The 18,217-nt window shown below is 41.0% G+C and overlaps 1 protein-coding gene across 1 annotated transcript; it reads left to right on the top strand.

Annotated features, from left to right (window-relative positions):
* Positions 1 to 240: 240 nt before the first annotated feature.
* On the top strand, positions 241 to 17,543 carry PDIA6 (protein disulfide isomerase family A member 6). Its single transcript, XM_070932983.1, is given in 14 exon segments — positions 241 to 266; positions 268 to 383; positions 4,725 to 4,866; positions 5,804 to 5,861; positions 7,182 to 7,308; positions 8,672 to 8,778; positions 10,432 to 10,568; positions 11,252 to 11,366; positions 12,267 to 12,407; positions 13,647 to 13,731; positions 13,831 to 13,903; positions 14,899 to 15,057; positions 15,658 to 15,754; positions 17,049 to 17,543. Coding segments are annotated over 14 exon segments (1,458 nt in total). The 3' UTR covers positions 17,124 to 17,543.
* The last annotated feature ends 674 nt before the right edge of the window (positions 17,544 to 18,217 follow it).

Genomic DNA, 18,217 nt, shown 5'->3' with positions numbered 1-18,217 from the left:
CTCTTTTCCCCTTTTCCTATCTCTATGGCCACTCAACCAAAGAGTACCAGTAAGAGAGGCCGGAAGCGGGTGGTCGAGCGGCGCCGGCTGTACACGCCTTGACCCTCACTCCCTTTTTTCCCTTTCCTTTCCCCGAGGCTACCTTAAGCCCCGCCCATCCGAACCCTTCCACGCCTCGTTCCGGGCCTGACCCGTCCGTTTCCCATTGGCTATGCAAAAGAGGGATCGCGGCGGGAACCAATGAGCGGCAGCCACGGCGGGGATCGCTGAAACATTTGCCTCCTCTCTTGGGAGAGGAGCGGTAGAATCGCGGCGACGTGAGCTGTGCCGGAGCTCCTCGGAGGGCAACATGGGCGCGTTGAGTGGAAAGCGATTTTTGCTCGGTAATTGGAGGGAAGGAGGGAGGGGGAGAGTAGGAGACGCCGCCGTGAAGGACGGATCTTGGAGCGCAGGGGAAGCGAGGACGGGTTAATGGGGTTCAGGGCAAGAAATTCACCCCCCACCCCCGATTGGTCAGGTTTAAATGGGCTTCGTGGGATCTCCAGCCATGGAGCTCCGGATTCATTTGCTGCATCTCATTGTAGAACAGCCGGTCCTTTAGAGGAAAAGAGCGATCGGGCTATTTACAAATACTGCATAATAATGCAGGAAGGCGATGCTAGGGGATAATTTAGGAAAGAAGTCAAATCAAGCCTTTTTTTTCCTTAAAGGGCTTCTGTGATTTGCACGTTTATGTGGTTCCTCTTTGCGAGGTGGGTTCTTCCCCCCCCCCACCACCACCACCAGGCATGGCTAAATAATACCATTGTATGATGTGCTTCTTTTGCATAAAGGTTATTAGTGTTATCCCCCCCTGTGCTGTATGCCATACGCTGAATAAATAGGAAAGCCAAGGCTCCTTCCTGCCTCTCCCCATGCTTTCCCGTTTTGCAAGCCCCACGAAGGGGCTTTGCGAGCCCCACGTGTTTGAAGGGGCGGCTTTGGCACCCTTTTGTTCGACAGCTCTCGGGAAGAGCCGCATGGGATGGGCAAAATGCTTCCGATCTGAAGCATTTTGGAATGAGCTGGGCTGAATGGAAATTGGAAGTCTGGGTTTAGCTTGGTGCCTGCTGCGGTGGGTCTCAGGTAGTTCTGCTTTTCGCATTAGAATAGAAGGAGATCCTGCTGAACCCCTTGGAATCCCCTTGGGGTGTCTCAGTGCACCAGACCTGATTAGGGTTGTGGACCTTGTTAGCGCTGACAGTCTATGTAAGAACAGAAGAATGTAAAGTAGCCGCTCTGAAACAAATCATTTCTCTAGCATAGAGAAGGCAGTACGGGTAGTCCTCGACTTTCCACCACAATTGAGTCCAAAATTTCTGTTGCTAGGTGAAACATTTGTTCAGTGAATTTTGGCCCATTTTACGACTTTTCTTGCCACAGTGGTTAAGTGAATCGCTGCAGTTATTAAATTAGTAAAACGGTTGCTAAGTGAATCTGGCTTCCCCATTGAGTTTGCTTGTCAGAAGGTTGCAAAAGGGGATCACATGACCCCAGGACACTGCAACCGTCATAAATATGAGTCAGTTGCCCAGCCTCAACAGTTGTAAGTGTGAAAAAATGGTCATAAGTCACTTTTTTCAGCGCTGTTGTAACTGATCACTAAATGAACTGTTGTAAGTCAAGGACTTCCTGTATTTTAGGGTCAGTGGACACATGGAAAGTTTGTAAAATGATTGCCATTAGAAATGTTTGCTTTAGAACAGGGCTGTCAAACTCACGGCCTGCGGGCCAGATGCGTCACGTGCTGGCAATGTCCACACCCGGTTTAGTGAAAGGGAAAAAGTCACCATACATCACATGATGTCACCGTGATGACGCGAATTTGACACCCCTGCATTTAGAATGACTATCCTAACACATGCAGTGTTCCCATTGGCCCACCTGAAGATCAGAGATATCTGCAGGATCCAGTGCTTTCATCAGAATGGCAATGTGGGTGTCACATCAGAAGCCCCACCTCTTCTGTGTGGGCATGTAATGTCATCATGCATGTGTAAACGGGGCAGAACTTCAGCACAAACCTGGTTTTATTATTTGCCCCCTTACCTCCCAAGAATGCTCCTTGTAAACTCAGCTTATCATGAGCTGCTCTTAGACCGCCAAGCCAAGAGAAACAGAATTCAGGGCTACAGGCATCCACACTTTTTATTTCCCTGCTTTTACAGTCTATAGGGGGTCCAGAAACAGTTTTGTAAATTAGATTGATGCAAGAGATTTGTGCTTCACTTTCAATGTGTCAGCAGTGCATTTATTTCAATTAAAAAGCATATTAAAAAAAAACCCTGCTGTTGCAGGGAATGTGGTGGGTGGGAATGGGATTGATCTCAGGCACCCCATTGTTTTCCTGCTCCTACTGTTCAGCATTTTCAATTGAACAGAGATTCTTTCAGTTATGAGAGGCTCTTTTCCCCCCTCATAAGGGAAAAACCTTACTGTAGTGTAGTCCCAAATACATATAAATTACTTCTAGAGATATACAGAATTGGTTAAGTTCCTGATTACAAATTTTGGGCATTTCTAATACATACTAATATACATTTTCAGACATTAGATCAGACCTGTAAATCAAGTGATGGACATATATATGGTAATTATATGTTAAAACAAGTGTGTGTAAGTTTCCGACAGTTTCTGGCTTAGGAAGGTGTCTTGCAGAAATAAAAGTGCTTACAATTGTATTAAATGATCTCTGTATTGGAATGCTGCAACTATGAAGCTTGCTGATGATCAGTTTTCTTAATCACATGCAGATTTCTATTCCAGGGATTATCTTTTATTTATTAAATTTATTTGTCACCCATCTGCGCATCTCACCAGAATTTTGAAGTGCTTTCACCTTACCTTAAACCAGGGGTGTCAAACTCAACTTCATTGAGGGCCGCATCAGGGTTGTGTTTGACCTCAGGGGGCCATGGAGGGCGTGGCCAGCTCGACGTCACTCGTATCAGGGGTACCTGTGGCGGCCCAAGCGCTCTGCCAGCGAAACGGGCTCCCAAGCTCCATTTTCGGCTGCAACGGCCTCCTGCAACCCTCTGCCAGCAAAAATGGAACTCGGGAGCTCATTTTTGCTGGCAGAGGCACTGTGGGCCAGTCGTTTGCTGTTTCCAGGGTGGCCCCGTGGACCAGATCTAAGCACCCCATGGGCCGGATCCAACCCCCAGGCCTTGAGTTTGACACCCCTGCCTTAGACAGATACATTTTTGGGCTGACTAATTATTGCAAACTAACCTTCAAATAAATGGTTCAGCAAACTGATCAGGGCACATCTTTTCTGAATTTATATTTAGGTATTAAAAGACTATCCAAAAAGAACCCAATGATGACAAGAGGTTCAACTTGTTTTCTTGATTTCATTAAAAGAACCTTTAAAGAACATATGGCATATTATCCTAATAAAGTTCAGTTTTCATTCAGATCCCAAAGGATAATTTAAGATACCACCTTAACATAGCAGTAAAAAATATAATAAAACATGCAATTCAACAGTGTTACAAAATGTGGTGTAGTCTGTTGAAAGCAGAAGAACCACTCCCACATGCAGTATAATTCAAAAGTGTGTGAGTCAACACATGCAGTCCTGTTTCCTTGGGAATAGTTTCATTCAGTCTAATGGAGCTTATTTTCCTGTAAATGAATTTAGGAATGAAGCCAACTTGTGCAATGAAGCCCTGATTTAAGCTGTATAAAGGATGAAGTCAGAAAGATTTAGACCTCTTGATTATGAGAGATCTAAACAAATTTAGAAACTAACAAGTTTGGAAGGGCCCATGCACTCAAGCCAGACTGACAGTGCCCACTCACCCTGTGCCAGGAGAAGCTACGAATTTGCTTATCCAAGCACAGGAGAGCCCTGAATGCAGTCTGGTGAGGCTCCAGCCTTGCTGAGAAAATGCTTAAGGGGTTTTAAAAGGGCTGGGGGCTTTCTCCTCTTGAAGGTGCAGTTGCTGGCATGCATCATTTAAGAGTTGTGGCCACAAAATGAGAAAATGCCTGATTGAGCAGGAAGAGCATTACTCTCTAAATTACTTTGTATATGTTCGATTTATGCTGCCTGTTAATGAGTGGGCATCTTTTCATGGCAAACGGATGAGAAAAATAGCCTTTTCCTTTTTGTTTTTTTTTAAATTCAGGTGGCCACACTTGTGTAGAGAGGAAATGGAAGCACCAGGTTAGCAGGAAAAGTGCTAGTCCTGAGATCTATTCTGATTTTAGTTTTTTATTTTTATTTTATTTCGTCTGTTCTAACCTTCACTGTATTCTGATCTTAATGGAAGAAGGCCATTCTGATTGTGAGTACGGGTCAGAAAGAATGGTCTGTTTGGAGATTGGAGGAATTATTGTACCATGTTTCCCCGAAAATAAGACTCTGTCTTATATTTTTTTGAACCCTGAAATAAGTGCTTGGCCTTATTGCCCTGCGCTCAAAAGCCCGATTGGGCTTATTATCAGGGGATGTCTTATTTAGGGGGAAACAGGGTAATATCAGAGCTTGTTCCTACTCAAAATGGGATTACACTGTTGAAATGTTTTGCACACCGATTATTTATTACGCTGTTTGGTTTAGCGGACCAGGGTTCTTCCTACATTGCTTTACCGCTAATTTAGCAGCTTTACATGTTTTTGACCCAAAACATATAAAGCTTGTCTGTTATTATCTGAATCTTGTTCTGTTTATATTTTAGGTACTGTAAGTTGCACACTCTTCTTGGCTGTTAACAGCTTGTATTCTTCCAGTGATGATGTTATAGAACTTACACCAACAAATTTCAACAGAGAGGTTATTCAGAGTGATAGTTTATGGCTAGTAGAATTCTACGCACCATGGTATGTATTAACTCAGCTGTCTTGAAGAAAATGGTTGTTCGTTTGTTCTCTTTGTCGCTCATGTGTACACTTTAACTGTCTTATTTCTGTAAATCGTTTTTTGCATCTCAATGCAAAATTTCTAGCTAGACTGTTCTCGTCGTATTAATACTTATGGTTAAGTGAGATAATGTGCTGTAATACATGGGTCAGCCTTTCTCATTGCTGTCCTCCAGAGATGATGGCATCGCAATTCCTGAAATTCAGAGACAACATACAGGCCCCAAACCCCTGGAGAGTTGATGAAGATAAACTTTAGCCATCCTTATTAAATGCAGATCTGTATGTGTTAGTCGTGATAATAATATAAATGCTTTTCCTACATCTTTCACTTGATGAAATAAGAGTGGAAATATTTGTTGAAGGCTGGAGAAGTCATAACAGTGCTCTATACCTCCAGTTTATTTATGAATAACTGGAAGTTAGAAGTTTCTTCAGAAGTTTCAGAAGATTTATGTTATTTCGAAAGTATGGTTGCCAACTTTGGTGGTGGTGTTTTTTCCTGGGAAAAAGGATATGTAGCTTTCGCAGCTAGAAATGGAAAGAATTTCAGTTACCTACTATGAAAATGCTGTGGCTGAATTATATGTGTTGAACTTCAATGGTATAGAAATGTTAGGTTTTGTTAATTTTTTAAAAGACAAGAGACATGTTTGGCAGTCGATATATCTTTCAGTTTTGTGCAATGTTACACATGTGAGAAATTGTAGCAATTAACATTGGTTACAAACCGTATGGAATGCTAGAAAAATAAAAATGAATCTGAGATATCACATGGAATATAATGATTGTGTGTTCCCTTATATAGTTTTCAGTGTGAGGATTCATACAAAGGGGGTATTTGGTTCGGAATAAGTCAAATGTTTGAAGGTTATATTTTTATTTTATCTTCTGCAAGGTGTGGCCATTGCCAAAGACTGACACCCGAATGGAAGAAAGCCGCAACAGCCTTAAAAGTAAGTAGCATATCCATAAATAATCTTTATTAGATTTACATCTTACTTATCTTCCAAAAACTCAAGGGAGTGTGCTGATTCCCTCCTCCAATTTTTCCAAAGCAGTAAACCTGTAGAATAAGTTGGGCTAAGAGAATGTGACTAGCCCAGAGACACTTTCTGAATGTCCATAAAGGAGAACACAGCCTGAGTTTCCTCTATCCTTATTCAATACCTTAATCATTGCACTATACTGTTAAGTTAGGATATTTTAACCCCACTTGTTGTAAAGGAGATTTTTTCCCCATAGATTTCCCCAAGAGTTTCTTTATAACAGAAACCAATCTGCCCTTCTGTCAAATTGTTTGCTTTCGGTACCAGACCTGATAATGGTGCAGATACAACATCTCTATCTTATACCGGTCTTCCATCCGAGGGCCTTTGCTTGCCTTCTTGCATCTTCTCCCAGCTTTATCAACATTTCATGGCTGAGCTGATAGGGTTTCTTTTCTGAAAGCATAAAAAGGGAAGGAAATATGTGTGGTGTGTGCATGCGTGATTGATTCAGTCTTGATTCTCATTGATGGGAACAGAGCTGGAAATCAGGTAAGACGGCAAGAGGAGCCCCATCTTGCTCCACGCGCCCCAAAATAATAAGACCTCCCCGAAAATAAGGCCAAGCGCTTATTTCGGGTTTAAAAAAAATATAAGACAGGGTCTTATTTTCAGGAAAACACGGTAGCATTATTTCAGAGAGGTATTGCTTGTTTGCAAATTGGACTAAATTTTATGGTTGACAGATCAGTATTTTGAAACTGCTGGCAACCCTATTTACATTTTCATCAGAGATTATGCACAGTACATATTTACATTCTTAAAAGATTTACTGGACAGAAGCCTGGTAATGTTTGTTAACAGTGAGTAGGAAGTCAGTGAGCAAGGCCTTGACTTCCTAATGAATAAGGCTTTGCTGTCGGAGAATTGCCTGAGTAATATTGTCTTGATCCACCACACATAGGATGCTTCCAAAGGCAGCACATCCCTTGCAGAGAACATAGTTAATGTAGGTGCATGACTTCCTTGAATTTAAAGGAAGGATCAAGAAACACACCATCCTGTATTTTCAAGATGAATTTTTCTTCTAAATGTATGAAACTTAGAAGTCAAAGGCAATATCTAAACCAAAGCCAGGATTTCTCTATGCATGTGTGTAAAATGATATGTTCCATTGTTTTGATCTAAGTCAGTACATACGTGTGAACTCAGCAAAACATATTTTGCCTTCTCTTTGTGGAGTTTTTTGTCTTGTTTCTCTAACTTGAAAGCCTTCCTTTCTTTCAGGGTGTTGTGAAAATTGGGGCAGTTGATGCAGACAAACACCAATCTCTTGGTGGTCAATATGGTGTTAAAGGGTTTCCCACTATCAAGATTTTTGGTGCTAACAAGCACAAAGCAGAAGACTACCAAGGTATTTTTAAGATGATACATTCTTTTTGCTGATATGCGTCTTGAACAAAACTGATATATATATATATGATATATATATATATATATATATATATATATATATATATATATATATATATATATATGAGATTAGATAGATAGATAGATAGATAGATAGATAGATAGATAGATAGATAGATAGATGATAGATAGATAGGCAGCAATGGGTCTGCTGGCTGCCAGAAAAAAAAAAAAAAAAAAAGCCCAGAAACTAGTGAATTGTGATTTCACTGAACTAGGGCTGCATAATATCTTGGTTTATGTAGGTAGAACCTGGCTAAAGAGACAGACAGACAGACAGACAGACAGACAGACAGACATACCAGTGAAATAGAAAAGACTGCTATGATATATTGGGTCCTTTTTTGGTGACTTGAAATTCCCAAGAATTTTCCACTTTTATGGCTGCCTTACATTTGGTTGAAGAGCTGAGTATTTGCTCTACAGCGGACGTGAGGGACTTACGGTCTTCCAGATGCTGCTGAACTTCAGTTTCCAGCATACCTCACTTCTGGCTGAACTGGGTGGAAGTTATAGTTCAGAACATCCAGAAGCATAGGTTTTCCACCCCTGTTGCAAGCATACTGGTTACTTAAAACCTGGGTTTTCAGTTCAAAGCTTGTTCTGCCCCAGCTCCGGATTCCCAAGGATATAGACACACACCAACGATCCTTATCAAAAATTTATTAAGTAGCAAGAATAAACCAAAGTCTGGCAAAGGTTGGCAACCAGCCCAGAAAGCAAGATAAATGCTTTTCCAAAAATGCTCTGTTGATAATTACAAGTTGTTTCTAGCAAGAAACTTACTAACTCTGTGTGACTTAAATAGGCTAAGGGAGTGGCCAATTATCCTCAAGCCTTACTCTCGAGGAGACCTCCTCCTCCTGAGTAGCCACTCCTGCCTTTTGGCAGCCCTGCGTGCTCAAGCATTGAGAAGAGGCTCCTCCACTTCGCTCTCTCCACTTGAAGGAGCCTCTGGAGGTTCTGAAGGCCCTGGCTGAGTCTCTGCCTCTGACACCACATCCTCTTCAGCCTCCTTGGCATCCGACGCGAGCGCTGGCTGTGCCAGCTGCTGGCGCGACACCACACCAGCCTCCTCGTCAGGATCAGCCATGATCCGCGCAGGTCACTGGCAGGCCACAGCAAGGCTGAAGCCTCCTGTTATTTCTCCTGATGTAGCACCAAGAAGCTGCCCAATTGGTTCCCCCCCCCCTTGTTTAAAGGGTTCAAATGGTGGATACTGCTACTGGAACGAAGATGTAAACGTTGATATATGTGGAGTCTCAATGATTGCTTAGCATTATGCTTTTTCTTTTGTGTCTCAGGAGCCAGGACCAGCGATTCCATTGTTGATAGTGCTTTAAGTGCTGTCCGGTCATTGGTAAAAGATCGTCTTAGTGGCAGAGGTGGAGGATACAGTTCCGGAAAACAGGTACCCCTTTTAGGCTTTGCCTCCTACTCATTGCAAAGCCTCGTTTTTTGCCTGTATTTTGCGAATAATGTTACAGGACAACTTGGTAACATTGGCATTTGAATGATGGATTTAAGAAGGGCTTATTTTATGGCAGGAGTGAAAAATTTAGTAGGTCATCAGGCTTGCTCATTTAAATGTGTCACATTTTGCAAAAAACATTGGAGCTGTAGTTTCTCAGTAGAGGATAGTGACAGTTATCAGAGTAAAGAAGGGGGTGGACAATGGCAGCAGATGGATTGTTGTTATTGTTAATTGCGAAGTCATGTCCGACTCATCGCGACCCCATGGACAACGTTCCTCCAAGCCTTCCTGTCTTCTACCATCTTCTGGAGTCCATTTAAGCTCATGCCTACTGCTTCAGTGACTCCATCCAGCTACCTCATTCTCTGTCGTCCCTTTCTTCTTTTGCCCTCAATCTTTCCCAGCATTAGGCTCTTCTCCAGTGAGTCCTTCCTTCTCATTAGGTGGCCAAAGTATTTGAATTTCATCTTCAGGATCTGGCCTTCTAAAGAGCAGTCAGGGTTGATCTCCTCTAGGACTGACTGGTTTGATCGCCTTGCAGTCCAAGGGACTCACAGGAGTCTTCTCCAACACCATAGTTCAAAGGCCTCAATTCTTTGGCATTCAGCCTTTCTTATGGTCCAACTTTCACAGCCATACATTGCAACTGGGAAAACCATAGCCTTGACTATACACACTTTTGTTGGTAGGGTGATGTCTCTGCTTTTTAGTATGCTAGTAGATAGATACACAAAAGTAAAGAGTTGGCAGGTTAAATGAATGGCAAGGAATTTCTTCAGACTTCCGATGTCTCCATTGTACAGATGCTTTAGAAATCATGGCTATAAGCATTAGAGAAAGAACAATAACTTCATGTATGAACTTGTGATTTAAGAGTTTGATCATAAGAAAGAGTAAAATGCAGGAAGAAGGAAAATACAATGTATGAAGATTGGAAGCCACTTTATAATCTTATTTTTTTTTTGTTTTCTTTTTGTTTCTTCTTTCATGTTGCATTGTTTATATCTTGTTAAAAATTATTTCAAAAGATTTATAAAGAAATCATGGCTATAAATAAATTAAAAAAGACTCATTGAAGAAGGCAAGACTTCTCAGCTGCATAGATCTCAGTTAGTCATATAAGTCTTCTATTGGAGGTTTTTAAGATGAGATTGGACAACCACTTGTCTGAAATGATACAGGGTCTCCTGCTTGAGGGGGGGTTGAACTGGAAGACCTCAAAGGTTCCTTCCAAGTCTGTTATTCTGTTATTTAAATTCCCCATTCTCAGGTCAACATATATATCAGCTGAAATAGAGGAAGTGAAGCTCTACTGATAAGTTCCACTAGACTAGAGTATCCAGATGTTCATTGTTGAAAAACTCAATTTGAATAATTGATGGTTGACTTTGCTTTTACATTTTCCATCCTGTACAGACAGATCTCAAGCAGAGATGGATTGTTTTTTTTTAATAAATCAAAATATTATATAGAAGTTTCTATCCTAATCTTTTTTGACTGGAAAGCATATATCCATTTATTGTCATCAATAATTAGAATTGGAGTAAAATCTGTAGTACTAAATACCTTTTTTTTATGTTTCTTTAATAGAGCAGTTATGAAAGTGGAGGCTCGGACAAAAAGGATGTGATTGAACTGACCGATGATAATTTTGATAAGACTGTACTGGACAGTGACAGTGTCTGGCTGGTAGAATTTTATGCTCCTTGGTGTGGACATTGCAAAAAGTAAGTATTCTGGCTGTATTCAGGATTGTTACAGCATATTTACTAGGGAGGGGAAATCAGATGTTTGAGTAGTAGTTGGGTGCAAGAATATTGCTAATGCAATCTGTCAATAGGTTAGTCAGTGGAACTAACCTCAAATACAGAAATGCAGTTTATGCTTGAAACATATGGCACATGAGCCATAGTTAAGCTACCTTGGGTTTTCTTTCCCTTTTCCCCCCTGTTTGCTTTTAATATGATTCTCCTCTGTATTCATTACTTTGTTGTCACCTAAGACAAAACTGGTGAAAATCTAATCTTTTGTAAAGCAGAAGTAGGACTTTCAGGCATCCTGATTCTTGGAATCTGATCATTGATAATGGTTATTGGGGCTAATGTAGTTTCAAGCTTTCCCAAGGATATCAAGTCATAAGATCCTTTTGAGGAGTATTCGGTAGTCGTCGTGGTCTGTTAGTAAAAGTTATCAACCACGTTTTGTAATTCGGTAACTAGCAACCAACCTGTAGTAATTTTGAGCTCAACTATGGCCTTTGGAACTATCATAATTTAACCACTCTGCTTCTTCTTCTTTTTTTTTTAAAAAAAAAAAGAAAAGTGATTTTAATTGTAAGTTGCTGTTGTAATTTATTGCTGTTCTTTTTAAAAGAAAACACCCACATGTAACAATGTATTTTCTTCTACAGTTTGGAGCCAGAGTGGGCATCAGCTGCAGCTGAAGTGAAGGAGCAAACAAAGGGAAAAGTTAAACTAGGTGCTGTAGACGCTACTGTGCACCAGATGTTAGCCAGTCGGTATGGGGTGAGTAGATAGTGCAAGTGGTAATGCTTTTATTTTATTACTTGCTGTCTCCCAAATAACACAGAGGGGAGAATAGTCCTTTCTAAGATGGCAACATCATATTGCATGGAATATTTTAAGCATTTATTTATTGGAACATTATTGAATAAATGCAAGTATGAAAGCATCATTTGTATAAACCATAATAGGAACTTTTTAATTAAAACATTGGCATAGATAGATGATAGATAGATGCTCACGGTGCTGCGGCCACGGGGCAAGGCGGGGGAGTGGTAGAGCTACCCCATGCGCCCCGTACCAGTTTACCACAGGGCCCCAAGAGCCAAACGATGCCCTGACACCTGCCTCATGGCAGCAGCACCAACAACCATGTGCAGCAGGAGCCCACGTGGCCTCCAGCCCACTTTTGCTTGCTTGTGGCCGCAATGGAGCAGGAGGCCATGCAGAGTGCTACTGCCATGGCCGTGAGGCAAGGCTGACCTGGCTGCAGGGCCCCCGAGATAAGCCAGTGCAGGGCACGTGGGGCAGCTCCACCACTCCTGCCTCGCGGCGGTGGCAGTAGCACTCCGCATGGCCTCTTGCTATGCTGTGAGCAAGCAGAAGTAGGCCTCTCGTACAGGGGGGGGGAAGACACCCCACCCCCCAAAATAAACCCTAGTGTTTAACTTGGGCCCCAAAAGAAAATAAGACCTGGTCTTATTTTCGGGGAAACACAGGATGAGCGGATGGATTTAATGATTTCTGTGATAGTTTTACATACTGGCTATTTAGAGAACTTGAGTTGTGTCGACATTCAGTGAAGCTAAGAGCGAATTTATTTTGATTTTTAGTTCACCGAATACCAAGGTGGATTACCTTTTGTGCTCACTGTGATTTGAATTCTTTGATTCTGTGTTCCAGGTCCGTGGATTTCCGACAATAAAAATTTTCCAAAAAGGAGAAGAACCTGTTGACTATGATGGTGGAAGGACAAAATCAGATATCGTTGCTCGGGCTCTGGACTTGTTTTCAGAGAATGCACCAGCACCTGAACTCCTAGAGGTATCCTTATTTTGATCAAGCAGTTACTTCCTAGGGAAATTGCAACAAAATGTTGCAGTATGGGGTACTTCTGTCCCATGAGCAACCTGTGGTCTTTCAAAATACTCCATATTCCATTTTAGACCCCTTCTCAGTTACTTTATAGTCACAGAACTCTTAGTATTTTCTCTTCTGCAAACCTGTGCGTGGCGATTACCCCCCCATCTCATTAGTCCTATTTTGGCTACGTAGCCGTCATAATTCGATAACCAAATTTGCTATTATAATGCTTTTTATTGATAAAATTAAGTGAACGCTATATATACTTCAAATCATTTTCTTTGAAAATGAGTATTCAAGCTAAACTTGGTTTCTTACTGAATTTCTCCCAAAATATCTTAAAATTACCTTACTGCCTTTGTTAAATTCATGTGGTTGGAAATTTCAAGCCCTTTGTTGAAATGTCTGCCCTTATTTCATATGAGCTGCATTGATATAGCAACATTTGCTTGCAAAGAGCTTTGTGAGGGAGTCTCTCTTTGAAGATCATGAGCAAACGGGTATGATGTATAGGCCCTACTTTTAGTAATGTTTCTTGTGGGCTTTGTGAATTAAAAAGACTAGTGGCATCCTTGTGGCCTTAGCTGTGTAGATCAAAATTGTTCTAAAGTCTTAATGATGTCGGAATACAGATAGTCCTCCACTTACAACAGTTCATTTAGTGAACATTCAAAGTTACAACAGCACTGAAAAACGTGACTTATGACTATTTTCAGGGTTATGATTTCTGCAGCGTCCCCATGGTCACATGATCAAAATTCAGCTGCTTGGCAACTGGCTCATTCTTAAGATGGTTTCAGTGTCCCGGGGTGTGTGTGTGTGAAGTGATCACCTTTTGCGACCTTCTGACAAAGACAATGGGGAGAAGCCAGATTTGCTCAACAACCGGGTTACTAACTTATCAACTACAGTGATTCACTTAATAACTGTGGCAAGAAAGGTCATAAAACGGGGCAAAACTCACTTAACAAATGTCACACTTCACAACAGAAATTTTGGGCACAATTGTGGTCTTAAGTCGAGGACTACCTGTATCTAGAGATCTAGAGTCCAATTCCTATCAGGGCAAATAAATCAACCATGTTAAAAAAAAAGATTGAGCACGAGAAGACCTTGTAGGAGAACTAACTTTGTAGTTGCAATTTAGTTATTACTCTTTTAATTGCCTGGAGACTGAATTGGTAAATCTGTCTCTCCTAGATTATTAACGAAGATGTCCTAAAGCAAACCTGTGATGCTCACCAACTTTGTATCATTTCTGTTTTGCCCCACATACTTGACACAGGTAAGAACAAAAGAGTATTTTCCCTTATCTTTGGCTTTTACACTGGCCTCAAATGTAATCTTTCTTTCTTTCTTTGTTTTAATGATTTCTGTTAAACAGGAGCTGCAGGTAGAAATGCCTACCTAGAAGTCATGTTGAAAATGGCAGACAAATACAAAAGGAAGATGTGGGGGTAAGTTACAGATGATAGGCACAGGTGCTTCGGTTTGGGGCAGGGAGGAATACCAAACTGTGCTCCTTATTGAAATGAAAATAGTATGTCAGGTTCCGGTGTATAAAGAAAACTCCACACACACAAGTGCTGGTTTGAATCCTTTACCAGCATGAACTAACATCCATAAAACAATACAGGAAGATTTTGTTGGAGCTACTGCTCTGTGCTCCCCACCACCTTACCCAGGTGCCTTTCATCCAATCCCACCCCACTCATTAACCATGTTGCACTTAGTCACAATGACTATGCGTTTTCCCCATGCGGTCCCAACCAGCTGGCCACACCCCAGGCATTGCAATCATTACGTCCCAATCCACACCTCTCTTTGAATCCAGGCTTCCCAGCCAACAGCATCTGCCCAGTTAGCAACTCTCAGCCATCGCCACAGTTGCCCAAAAGCGCTCAGGGCAGCTAAACATATCTGCTGCCTGTCCAGTGTACTCAGGCATTGTAAATGTCCTGAGGAGGCCACCGTAGTCCTCATGATGTCATCAGGCGGCGGCTGCAGCCTAAACGTGCTGTCTACGCCAGCCGGGTCTCTCACGAGCGGCGTGCCTCTCAGCTGATGAGCAGCAGTCAGAAACATCCCCCAGAGCAGCTGATGAAGATACTGGTCGAAGACATCTCCCAGAGCGGCTGGTAGCGAGGAGGTGAGCCGGGGAGCCATGGTGTTGTGCCACCGGAACCACCGCGCCCACTGGAATGACAGCCGACACGCAGCCGCAAGTCGGAGCTGACATAGTAACTCAGTGACAGCATAGACTAGGCTAGATTGCTTACGAACGAGGTAGGGGAGGCTTAAGGAAATGAGCTGGTTTTGATCTGCCGTCTTCATCCCTTTTGCTCTGCAACTTGCAACAGAAAGTTGGGTGATGCCAGGGAGATCTGGAACTGTAGAGAAAAGTGATCTTTGGTTTGCTTTGAGATAAAACACCCATTTCTTCTTATCCAAGGTGGCTGTGGACAGAAGCCGGAGCACAGTTTGATCTTGAAAGCTCTTTGGGCATTGGTGGCTTTGGCTATCCGGCCATGGCAGCTGTGAATGCTCGAAAGATGAAATTTGCCCTGCTGAAAGGCTCCTTCAGCGATCAAGGGATTAATGAATTCCTAAGGTAAGGCTTCTCGGTCGGTACCTCAAATCATATGAATGTTGTGGTGCTTGATGAGTTTCAATTAAAAATAGTCAAGAGGGGGAAAATAATTGATTTTTATTTTATTTACAGAATTGATTCTGTAAAGCATGTTTGTTGGCTTCCTTTTTGAACACAAAAAGCTACCTTGCTCGGAGCATTCCTGAATTCCATATTTTTTTCTTCTTATTCCTCCCATTTTTAAAAGAATGACTGAAATCTCATCAAATTTTAACTGTGGGGAGGTGGGCCAGTTACCATTCTCACTCAGTGCCATTCATTATGTAATTCATCACATCAGGCTTAATTATTTTATATCCCACCTTTATTATTTTTATAAACAAGATGATTGTGCCTACTACTTCTTCCTTCTGTTTTTCACAACAACAAACCCTGTGAGGTAGGTTGGCTGAGAGGGAGTGATTGGTCCATGGTCACCCACCCAGCCTTCTTTCGTGTCTAAGATGGCACTAGAACTCATGGTCTCCCAGTTTCTAATCTGGTGCCTTAATCAAACTGGTTCTCAAATGTGAATCACTAGAGGGGTATATGTTATGTTCTAAATGTTTTTTCCATTTCTAGGGAACTTTCTGTTGGACGAGGGTCCACAGCACCAGTTGGTGGAGGGGCTTTTGCCAAAATTAACACAGTGGAGCCCTGGGATGGCAAAGATGGCGAGGTAAAAGACTTCATTTTCATCTCTGTATTTCATACAGAACTTATTTGGACATTTTAGGGTTCATGCATTTAAATTGTTTCACTATCAGGTCAATCTCTCAATGTTTAGTTAGCCTGATAAATATATACCCTAAAGCTTGTACTCAAATATTTGTTTAGTTAAAACTTTGCTGCTTCTTTTTATTTCTCCTCTTTTCTGTCACCCATCTTATCTATGAGAAGCCACCTTAGTTCTACACTTGGCTCTGTATCTTTGTTCTCTTTTGGATTTTGCTGAAAGCTTTGACATTTGTTTATCTTATCTATTTCTGGCATCATTTTATTTTCTGTATCCTGTTTGAGCTATTCTGATACGCTTCCTGTGCAGACTATTTTCTTCCTTTTTTTCTTTCCTGTCCTGATGGCAGGTTGCTCACCAAATGTTCAACTAGTCTAGTATTGTTGCATTAAGGGGTATAAAGAGGAACTTGATAATAATGCCACTCCTACTTTTCTTGTTTATCCAGCTGTTCAGGTTACATTCAAGCTTACATAGATTTTCAACTTTTATTGTTTGCTTAGAGTCTACTGTTGACTTCTACTTTTTTATAGACGATTTTTGCTCCATAGCTTACTGAAGCCACACAAAATGTCACACCTGGGCTTGTTTCAATCCTGGTTTGCTTAATGAAAAAGAAACCGCCCATCATGTAGAGAGATAAAATAATAATACCTTGTTTGGCTGATTTTGAATTAAATTTGGTCTATTGTTTGGATGATTTTGCTGTACATCTCTGTAGGCATTTAGCAGCTTGGGTGTAGGATACAGAACAAGAAATAAGACCCCAAAGAGCTGTAAATAAACATGTAGCCCAATTCCCTTATCATGTTAAGCCAATTTAACATATTTGACTTAGCACACAGTGCAAACCCACTTATTTTGATCTTAACCATCAGACACTAATCATAGTTTTAATTTTTCTGCTGATTTTAAAGAGTTAAAATAACAGCGATTAGACTGAATGGTGGTGTGGGTGCTGAAACTCCACTTTAATTGCATCACTTATCTGAATGGTACAAAACCTTATCTTCAGATTGTGTGTGTAGTTTATACTTTTAAAGGAAGATCAGAAAAGTAAATTGCTGGTTGTACACAAAGCACATTTAGGTCTCTTTAGAAAAAGTTATTTAATAGTAGCGTCGTTTGCTATTGAGCAATATTTTCTCAGCGTCTTAGGGGGTTTGAAACTTGTTCTAAGAACTATGTGGTGATAAATGATAAATGCCTGATCAATTCACACTCTATTGTTTCATAGCTCCCAGCCGAAGATGATATTGATCTCAGTGATGTAGATCTTGATGACTGGGATACTCAGAAGGATGAATTGTGAGAGCCTGAAGATAACTTGATTTCTTGAGAGACATTGGGCAGTGGTTGTATTGGATAGAAGAACGTTTTGCATCACATGGATCTACCAGTGGCCTTTTTTGCCAAGAGAGAAACTGTTGGAAACATGGTCATCAGTGAACTGAGCATCTCTTAAGAAAAAATATCTCACAAATTCTATGAATTTTTTTTATTGAGTGAAATTGTATCCGGTGTAGCAGATATTTTGAGAACAACACTGATCTTTCATTGAAATGCTCTTGGGTTTTTGGTTTGTTTGTTTTTTTAAATCTAGCTGGCATGTGGTGGTCAATTGTAACTTGAGACTTTTGTTGTACTTAGTTTTAAAATGTGATCTTTTTTCTCCTCCCCCACAGTATAGCTTTCATTTCAATGAAAGAATAAAACAATATTTTTGACTCTGTGTCAGTGTTGTACAGTGTACAGAGAGATCTCCCTTTGACTATACCAGTGCAGTATTTGGAGCCATTTTTGCAATGAATATTATGATGTGTTTGTGTTCATATTAAGCCAGTCATTTTTAAAATGCTGCTGTTTTGAAGAAGCTATAGTGAAATGTTTCACATAATAGTAAGCTTTGGATATGAACCTGATCTTTGTATTCTGTCTAAATACTTTCAACTGTTATTTTTCTTTGGGGAGCCTGTAGGATTGAGAGAACTGCCCTATTTACTGGCAACGTGTGACAGGCTTTATCTTGATGCATATCTCATCGATTGTATGGGAATCTTTAAGAACTAGTGTTCCTTCATGGTAACGCAAGAAAAATAGTAAGCTGTTGTCTCTGACAAATAATGTTCTCAGATTATATTAGTATAATATTAAATTATAAAGTATAATACTCCTATAACAGAAGACATGATTTCTCTGGAAGAATGTAAGAAAAACCCCAGTGTCAGTATTAAATTCTCCTGCCCCAAGAATGTTAGGCAATATTTCTCTTTTTAAAAAGGCTCACTTTACTCTAAGGTCTCCAGGATTCCAGCATCAGAGCCATTGATTGGACTTTTTTTTTTTTTTGCAAACTACTCTTTGAGGAGCATTGAAGGAGGTTTCATCTATACTGTAACACTGTGA

This window comes from Pituophis catenifer, unplaced genomic scaffold, assembly GCF_029215685.1.
Source record: "Pituophis catenifer annectens isolate HBS135680 unplaced genomic scaffold, rPitCat1.0.hap2 SCAF_1, whole genome shotgun sequence".
Classification (NCBI taxonomy): Eukaryota; Metazoa; Chordata; class Lepidosauria; order Squamata; family Colubridae; genus Pituophis; species Pituophis catenifer.
Note: the sequence above shows the minus strand (reverse complement) of the source record. Positions and strands in the feature narration are given on the sequence as shown.